The sequence below is a fragment of the Lampris incognitus genome, chromosome 17 (assembly GCF_029633865.1).
Source record: "Lampris incognitus isolate fLamInc1 chromosome 17, fLamInc1.hap2, whole genome shotgun sequence".
NCBI lineage: Eukaryota > Metazoa > Chordata > Actinopteri > Lampriformes > Lampridae > Lampris > Lampris incognitus.
In genome coordinates this window covers 21,991,682-22,001,063 of record NC_079227.1, presented here as the reverse complement: position 1 = coordinate 22,001,063, position 9,382 = coordinate 21,991,682, and the positions used below count along the sequence as shown (strand labels likewise).

Genomic DNA, 9,382 nt, shown 5'->3' with positions numbered 1-9,382 from the left:
AAAGTAAATGAATAAATAAAATAAAAAAACAAGGTTGTGAATGATGGATGTTGGAGCTGTCACTACTTCCTGAGTTTAGGGAAGGGGCTTGGCTCCGTGCTCGCCGCTGTGCCGCCGCGTTTCCGCGCCCCGCGAACGCGCACCAATTTGTATCGATGAAGTTTGTGCGAACATGGCGGACTTCCTGCCGTCCAGATCTGTGTTAAAAGTTTGCCTGCCCGTCTGCCTGCTCAACAGCAGCGAGGTGGAACAGGTGAGGCGATCGAAAGAGATCGACAGATGCATATCCCGGGAGAAAACGTACGTGAAACGGCTGGTGAAGATTCTGCTGCTGGGCGCTGGCGAGAGCGGCAAGTCCACTTTCCTCAAACAAATGCGGATCATCCACGGCCAGGATTTCGACCAGCGAGCCCGGGCGGAGTTCAGAGCGACTATCCACAGCAACGTTATCAAAGGTAACGTCGTTTGAAACTTAACTTTTGGGGGGGGGGATAGCCCGGCCATTAATAAATAAATAAATCTGATCACCCTTTCGCGGCCGTTGTCCAAAAAAAATCAGGGCCTAAATGAAGGGCACTTACGCATGGGGAATGAAGTTACGCACAGATGTGAAGCACAAGCTCGATATGCGCCTTGTACATAAACAGTCCCCCCATCTGCTTTCGGCACACCCATGCACAGCTGCCGTTAAGAGCCAAATCTCCCGCTGAGGTATTTGGTAACTGTGCCATAATGTCTTATCTTGAATAACTACACACCCCTGCGATGTTGTACCCCAAGGTTAGTGTTGGTTGTTCTTTCTCGGCTTGCTGTCACTCTTGCAGCGTCTGACCTCTCAGGTCAGGGGCCACGTTATATGCGTTATCTGTTCTTGACATGCGTCCTACTTTACACGTAGCTTTGTGTGAACCTTATATCCCCATTATTCCAGGTGTTCGTGTGTTGGTGGATGCTCGGGAGAAGCTTCACATCCCCTGGGGTTGCCCGGATAACCAAAAGCACGGAGACAGCCTGATGGCGTTCGATACACGGTCGGCCAAGATGGCCAATGGCCAGGTGGAGACGTCAGTGTTTTTGCGCTACCTACCCTCCATCAAAGCTCTGTGGGCAGACACGGGTATACAGAATGCCTATGACCGCCGCAGGGAATTTCAGTTGGTAAGTATTCCGATACTGAAACACATGCACACTCCAACAGCTTTGCTAAAGAATGGGGGGGGGGGCTATTTCAACACACGTATACTCAGCAACTTTCAAAAAGATGCCCTTGTCAAGATGCCTTTTAAGATTCTGCATTCTGCTTGGTGCTAAGACAGTAACCTGCTGGTCATTAAAATAAGACCTTTCCTCTACTAGTCGTTGGAAAACCAGTATGTACCTTCTACTCTTCCACTCCATCGGTTGCTTTAGGCTGGACCATGGTATAGATTGAGGAAATGTCCGAGGCCTCTTGGTATCACAATTCGATAGTACAATCCAGTGTTCACTTTACATCACTGCTTACAAAACACTGTGGCTGCACCATATTGATTAGGGTCCTAATTAAGTAGTGTTAAGTGTTATGAACAAGCACCAATGGTAGTAGTAGGCTTGAAAAGTGGTCATTCTATCATGTTCCAAGTAGGGCTGGGCAATATATCCATATATCGATATCATGATCTTAGACTAGATATTATCTAGGATATTGACTATCATGATATTTTGCTATGGCATAAGAGTTGTCTTTTCCTGATTTTTAAATGCTGCATTACAGTAAAGAGATGCAATTTAGACTGTTCTAGCTGTTATATTATTTGTCTCTACCTTGTTTGGGCATCATATCCACATTATTATTGAGTGTTATTCAAAAATGTCAATTGTATAAATATTTTGTGAGAGCACCGACGGTTATCTTTACATTATTGTCAGAATATCGTTTTATTGAGATATTCGTTCAAAAATCTTGCGATATTTGATTTTTGTCCATATCGCCCAGCCCTGGTTCCAAGTAGTGATTTAGAAGAAAAGGGAGTAGTGTTATTGGAAACCCCGAGCACCTTTTTTTTAATATCAGGACCGTTAAATGAAAGTGAAACTGATTTTCCTCAGTGCTCTCCTTTGCCCCCCCCCCCCACACACACACACACACACTCACACACTTTATAGCTTTTGCTGTATGGCTCGTTCATTTTTTGTCTTTCTCTAGCTCTCTTTTGCTTGCTCTTTCTCTGAGCGTCTTTCTGTCTGTCCCTCTCTCGTGTGAGCACTCAGACATGTGATTCAGTCAGCTTCCTGTTTACACCTCTCCCCTCTCCTCAAGTCTGGTCTGTCAGTAGGCATCTTATCGCACACTGACTGGTCCCCGAGAATGGCAGAGGTAGTCAAGAGTATCGCCAAATTTCAGTTTGGGGTCCTCGGTTCCACCCTGCATTGCAACATGATCATGCAACGTGAATCGCATCATATAACACATTTCAATCTTAATATGCTTGTTGTAGCTGAACCATTGCACAAGAAAGGCATACTTAAATTAGCTTTCAGTTATCATTGTGGCCTTCACTACCGAACCAGTGTCTGAGAAACGCTTGCTTGAAGTTAAATTCAGTCAAGTAAGTTCTCTGTGTCTTGCATAAGCCCGAATTGTTTTCAATGCAGTTTTGTTTCCCCCTCTCTCATTCAAAGCTTGTTGGTGTGAGATTGTTGTGGGGACAGAATGTGGAATAAGTGTGATCAGAGCTGGAATGTTGATCTGTAGTTAAACCGCTTTATGCTTACAAACACAACACTGGGTCTCCCACACAGTGGACACTTGCTCAAATAAAAAATTTTTTTTTAAAAACCGCACTCAGTGTCAGACATTACGGCAAGCACAAGGACACACACACACACACCACCCTCACGGCTTGGCAGCCCTTTGAGCTTATCAAGGATGTGATTCTTCCTCTTTTCTTTTTTTTTTTTGGACGCGCAGTCGCTAAATCCTCCAGTTTTCCTGGGTTTTTTTCTGCGTTTCTGTCACTGCTGACATCCCCGATGAGCAACTGGTATTTATTTACCTAACACATTTATTGGAGAAGGGGGGGGGTACCATCGCCAATATTTTTTTGTTATTGAAGATGCCGCTGTTAATAGTGCGGGTAGCTTATTTCCGGGCAGGATTTCAAACCAGTTATCTTTTCTTAGGGAGTGATTGTGACTAAAAGTCATTTTTTGACCTGTTATCTGGTCTTTTCGTCCTTGTGATTGCATTAAAAAAATTTCATCTAAAATCTTTCCTTTTCTAAATCCTCAACTCGAACTGTATCAGATTGCCTTGGCATGTGGCTGCCATAAATGCCATGATTAAACAACAGGATTTCTATGTGTGCCATCACTCAGGAATACTTTCAATAGCCTTTTTTAAAAATCACCTATCCCTCCAAGAGAAGACTAGATTGGTTTCTTGCCCATTAATACAGCCCATTGTGTTTCGGCCGTGCCCTGTATGTATATTTGCATCACAAATGACAGATGCCCGCATTATTGGAAGTACACGTCCAAAGAATGAAACTGCACATGGCGCCTTACCCTCTTACAGAGTTCAGAGTTCAACCGGTGGACCGCTTTAAAACCACACATAACCACACACGCTGAGGCTTTTTGATCACTGAAACACAATGCACCAGTGATCAGGCGCACAAAACTACCTGTTGTGTTTGATTATTTCCCGTTTTCTATCACATGAAAAGAAGAAACTGCCAATGTCATCTAACCCAAAGTTTCAATTTGGCTTTAAGAAGGTATGCACACACATGCACCCAGGCCATGCACAAAAAGTCCTGCCATTTAACTAAATAGAAATAACTTCGGAGGCATTGCAGTTCTGGTTTCTATTCTCCTTTTGATCTAACAGATTTTTGACAATTTCAAAACCAATCTTAATGACGTCTCTTCTTTCGAAACGTAAAAGTGGGGGTCATAAATGTGTCCCAAAAGAATTAACCATTTGTCTGTTTTGCAGACTTAAACTTTGCAACTATCCATCCGACTCCTCCCCTGTGTAACCTTAGCCACACACACACACACACACACACACACACAGGTTTTTCAGGTCAGGTGAGTTTATTAACATCAAAAGGTGAGTATGTAGAACTTTCAAATGGAGCAATGATGGCTGCAACATGGCGGAGTCCCAGCCAGCTTTACTGGGTTCATTTAAATTTTAGAATACCAGCATCAGCTTCGTTTATTGTGCTTCGTATGGGAGGACATTTTTAAGCCCAGGTAACAGAAAAATATGGTACACAATTGGGAAAATTGCTGTCTTTAGAGTATTCTTTCTTTTTTGTGTGAGAGTAAGATGTGTGTGTTTGTGTGTGTGTGTGTGTGTGTGCTCCCACCCCTCTCCAACACACACACACCGTAATATACATGGATAAAGGAATGCATCCCAGTCTTGTCAGCCTCGTGTCTGAACACGCTCTCATCTCTCAGAAACACTATCAGAACAGCCTGCAGCCTACAAAAAACACCTGAACACACACACGCAGGCACTCTGACAAACACGTGTGTGTTGTACACACACTACTTTGCATTCTGCCTCAGTCACTCAAGCGGGCTAAACTCTTTAGACAGCCATCCTTGAAAAGCTGCCAGTTTTCTCTCTCTCCAGCCCATGCAGGTAAATATTCAGTCAGTCGACGGCAGCTAGATGTTGCCACTGCAGCATCTGATTCCCGTCGATTTTTGGGAAGTTGAACACAACAATGTGGACATTAATTACTGAGTGGCTCGTACAAATTTTGTAATTATTGTAATGCGCTTGAATCTGATAAGTGAAATGAAATTAACCTAAGAATCGCTTTGTTTTCTTTGCATAGGGCGAGTCAGTGAAGTATTTCTTGGACAATGTCGACAAGCTTGGCGAGGCGGTAAGTTGTATTTGCTTGTAATTATTGTATTTAGTAGTGGCAATGTTGCTATTGCAATATGTCTAGACACCTTAGAAGTATCAGTGTATTCCTTTAAAATCACAGGTTTTAAAGGAATACACTAATGTTTTGGCAAAGAGGCTGTTTACTGGCTGAGTGCGACGAGAATTGCCAACAGCATCTCGTCTGTGTTGCTAGTGTGCCACATAGGAAATGTTGGAAACAAAGAGCTATGTTAATGATTTCTATTTCGTCATTTTGCAGATGCTTTTATACAAAGCAACTTACAAAAACGACCAGTGAATGGTTAGCGGACGTTAGAAGTTAGCTGGGCACCATCTCAAAAGCTTTAGCATTCACACCAAAGTGTACTAAATGCTACAGACACGGGTGAAACTGCGGCTGGTCACGTAACGGCAAAATGATCAGAAATGAGCAGAAAAAAAGTGGGGCGTCCAGGTAGCAGGGCGGTCTATTCCGTTGCCTACCAACACGGGGATTGCCGGTTCGAATCCCCGTGTTACCTCCGGCTTGGTCGGCCATCCCTACAGACACAATTGGCAGTGTCTGCGGTTGGGAAACCAGATGTAGGTGTGTGTCCTGGTCGCTACACTAGTGCCTCCACTGGTCGGTCGGGCGCCTGTTCGGGGGGGGGGGATAGCAGGATCCTCCCATGCGCTACATCCTCCTGGCGAAACTCCTCACTGTCAGGTGAAAAGAAGCGGCTGGCGACTCCACATGTATCGGAGGAGGCATGTGGTAGTCTGCAGCCCTCCCCGGATCGGCAGAGGGGGTGGAGCAGCAACCAGGACAGCTCGGAAGGGTCGGGTAATTGGCCGGATACAACTGGGGAGAAAAACAATCTAAAAAAAAGACAGAAAGAAATGAACAGAAATAATTATGATGTGTTTGCTACCAAAAAACTGAAAAATTCATATATTCACCCATTTTTCTCACCCTCTCTTTCAGAATCACTCTCTATATCGCTCTCTTTTGTCTGTTTGTTTACTCGGACTGTGGTTTTTTTTTCTCTTCCTGCTAGGACTATCTTCCTAGTCAACAGGACATCCTACTAGCCCGTAAACCCACCAAGGGTATCCACGAGTATGACTTTGAGATCAAGAGCGTGCCCTTCAAGATGGTGGATGTAGGAGGCCAGCGATCAGAGAGGAGGCGCTGGTTCGAGTGCTTTGACTCCGTTACTTCGATCCTTTTCCTTGTCTCCTCTTCAGAGTATGACCAGGTAGAATCACGCTGGTATCCCACTTACCAAACACATGAGTAAGCGCACACAACCGAGATAGTGTGATAAGTAACAGATTTGTCAGTTTGTTTAACCAGATATGTGGTGGCTTTTTTGGTAAGTCATTCTTGTACAGTATGACTATGCATACTGTGTGTGAGCACAAGTAGACACCAAATTTCAGAAATTCATTCAGCTTCTCATAAACTACATTTGAAAACAAACTTTTAAGTTGCTGATTCACAAGTCTTCCCCCATGCTAGTTTTTTCATGATGCCATCTATGCTTCGATGTTCCTCTGTGTGGAGTTTGCATGTTGTTGCATGTTCATGTCTGCATGGGTTTCCTCGGGTTTCCTCCCACAGTCCAAAGACATGTAGGTCTGTTGAATTGGCCATACTAAATTGTCCCTAGGTGTGAATGTGTCGGCCCTGTGATGGACTGACGGCCTGTCCAGGGTGTTTCCCTGCCTGCCGCCCAGTGACTGTTGGGATAGGCTCCAGCATCCCGCAACCCCAATTGTGATAAGCGGCTTGGCTAATGGATGGATGGTTGCTTTGATGTTGCCCCCTTGTGCTTATAGTGCTACTACTTTCGTGTTCTCTAAGTGATTTTGTAATCCTGGTTGGAAAAGCATTTGACAGATAGTTGGTTCGTTTCGACATGACATTGTTTGTCTCTTCCAGGTGCTGATGGAGGACAGGCAAACCAACCGCCTGCGCGAGTCTCTCAACATTTTTGAGACCATTGTCAACAATCGCGTCTTCATCAACGTCTCTATAATCCTTTTCCTTAACAAGACTGATCTGCTGGAGGAGAAGATCAAGAGCGTTCCGCTCAAGGACTACTTTCCTGATTACTCCGGGCCCGAGCACAACCTGCGGGACATCCAGGCCTTCATGGTGGAGTGTTTCCGGGCAAAGCGGCGTGATGCCACCCAGAAGCCCCTGTACCACCACTTCACCACGGCCATCAACACAGAGAACATCAGGCTGGTGTTTCGAGATGTCAAGGACACCATTCTCCATGACAACCTCAAACAGCTCATGCTCCAATGAAGACCCACTCCATGTGTGCCTGTTACGGGGAGAGGAAGAAAGCCTTAGAGAGACACCTTCTCCCTCCTCCCTGTTGCCTACTTTGGTGGACCTGGGAGGGACCAGCCTGGCAGAAGATTCAGATAGAATTTCAGCATTCCTCTTCTGTTTGTTTTTAGTTTTTACTCCCCTCTGAGGAGTTGGCCTTCTGTTTGGTTCGGGGATATGGTAGGCGGAGAAGCCAGGAGGTGGGGGCAGAGTGGTTGTGGTAGTAAGAACAGAGGAGCCTGGAGGTTGGATAAGGACTGACATCAGACCAGAACTTGTTCGTTGCCTCATCCTCTAAAGCTGTCCTCTCTGCTCCCTGCTGATATGTGAGCTGTCTCACAGGACTCACCGCATGAGAGAGGGAGGATGAAACTTCACTGCCTTTCTAAATACTATCCACCGTAATGGAGACTTAACCACTGTTTAAACTGTGTCTGTGTGTATGTGTGTGTGTGTGTACGTGTTTCTGTAATTATGCGTGATTTAAGTAAAGCCCTTCAATCAAAAAAAAATCAAATATTGCCTGTTTCTATGAATTTACCTCTATTCCTTTGGCCATCAATTAAACAAGGCACACATGCACACACAGACCCACATTATGCAGATGCACCAGTTAGTGAACAGGCAGTCCACTGTTTTCTCAGGGTTGAATAGAGACCACTGTTGGTGATGTCATTTGTTGCGAGCAATCTGAATATAATCCTAATCTGGGTGGCAGAGTAGCATGTTTAGCCAGAGCTCAGTGCAGATAGCTGGTTGGCAGTTGGTACTGTACCCTCCTGGCTTTGGACCCTGAACATTGACGGGCCCACAACTTCAATTAGACACCTTTTATAAAAGGGACAGAGCTTTCCTGTTGTGCCTGAGTGATGAATGTCTTTGTTAATAGATGTACAGAGATTTGTGCTTGTAGATTTTCTCAATTATGCTGTAACCGATAGTTTGTTACCTTATGTGTACATTATCTTGACCTTGATCTGGATTTTATTAAAAAAAAAAAACCTAAAATATTGTTGCACAACAACCTGTAGAAAAAATCTGGAGGTGAAAACCTTTTGAGCAACTGTATGATCTCTAGTAAGGCAAATTATACTTGGAGAACATCTTGTAGACACTTAAAATCAGTGTTTTATTTCTGCCAAATTATCCTGTGCCATCTTTAACGACCATTCAAATCCACAGTCTGTCACTTTTGGAGCTGCTGTGAGCTCACCTGTGCTTCCTGTCTTGGCCTTGTAAATGACGTCACTCCCTTGCTTTGTAAATAATCTCTTGAGTTTATCTGAGTTTATCTCCTTGCATGTAAATGGTTGCAGAAATGGCATTTTATTTCCTGTTTCGAATGAGTCCGTGCCTTTCGAATGAAGATGACTTGCCGTGACTGTGTTTTTGTGTAATTGTTTTTTTCCCCACCTCTTCAAATTCATTCTTCTCAGTGTCAAGTCTGATACCACTCTAACCGTATCAATAAAATGCATTTTTTTTTATGAAATAAGACTCAATGTTAGTCACTACACAGCAAAATATTGGTTTTATCGTCAGGTTCATGTCATGTACAGACAAAATTGGGCCACAACATAATGGAATAAGACCTGACGTAAAAAAAAACCCACTACAGTTAACCTTGTTATTGAAGGTATATGTATTGTAATGATCACGGATGAATAGGCTTGGTAGCACTTGGCTAATGGGTCGGACCCTTTAGTCGACTGGTTAACGTCGCTTGCGGTGCGGGAGCCCCAGGTTCGCGTCCCGGCTGTGACGGTCCGGCCGGGCTGCCCCCCGAATTCGCTACAGTATATTTGGGGCGGCACAGTGATTAATGTGCCACTTGCCTTACAGCAAGAAGTTCCGGGGTTCGAGCCCCGGGGTAGTCCAACCGGGTCGTCGCCTGTGTGGAGTTTGCATGTTCTCCCCGTGTCTGTGTGGGTTTCCTCCGGGTGCTCCGGTTTCCTCCCACAGTCCAAAGACATGTAGGTCAGGTGCATCGGCCATACTAAATTGTCCCTAGGTACGAATGTGCGTGTGTGTCGGCCCTGTGTGATGGCCTGATGGCCTGTCCAGGGTGTCTCCCCGTCTGCCGCCCAATGACTGCTGGGATAGGCTCCAGCATCCCCGCGACACTGAGAGCAGGATAAGCGGTTCGGATAATTGATGGATGGAGG

The 9,382-nt window shown here is 44.9% G+C and overlaps 1 protein-coding gene across 1 annotated transcript; it reads left to right on the top strand.

The window, feature by feature from the left end:
* The first annotated feature begins 131 nt into the window (after nt 1-131).
* LOC130128059 (guanine nucleotide-binding protein subunit alpha-13-like) lies at nt 132-8,688 on the top strand. The gene is made up of 5 exons (XM_056297769.1): nt 132-455; nt 932-1,158; nt 4,839-4,889; nt 5,932-6,132; nt 6,819-8,688. Exons 1-5 carry the CDS (start codon nt 173-175, stop codon nt 7,188-7,190), a joined length of 1,134 nt encoding a protein of 377 aa, XP_056153744.1. The 5' UTR covers nt 132-172; the 3' UTR covers nt 7,191-8,688.
* Nucleotides 8,689-9,382: the final 694 nt, after the last annotated feature.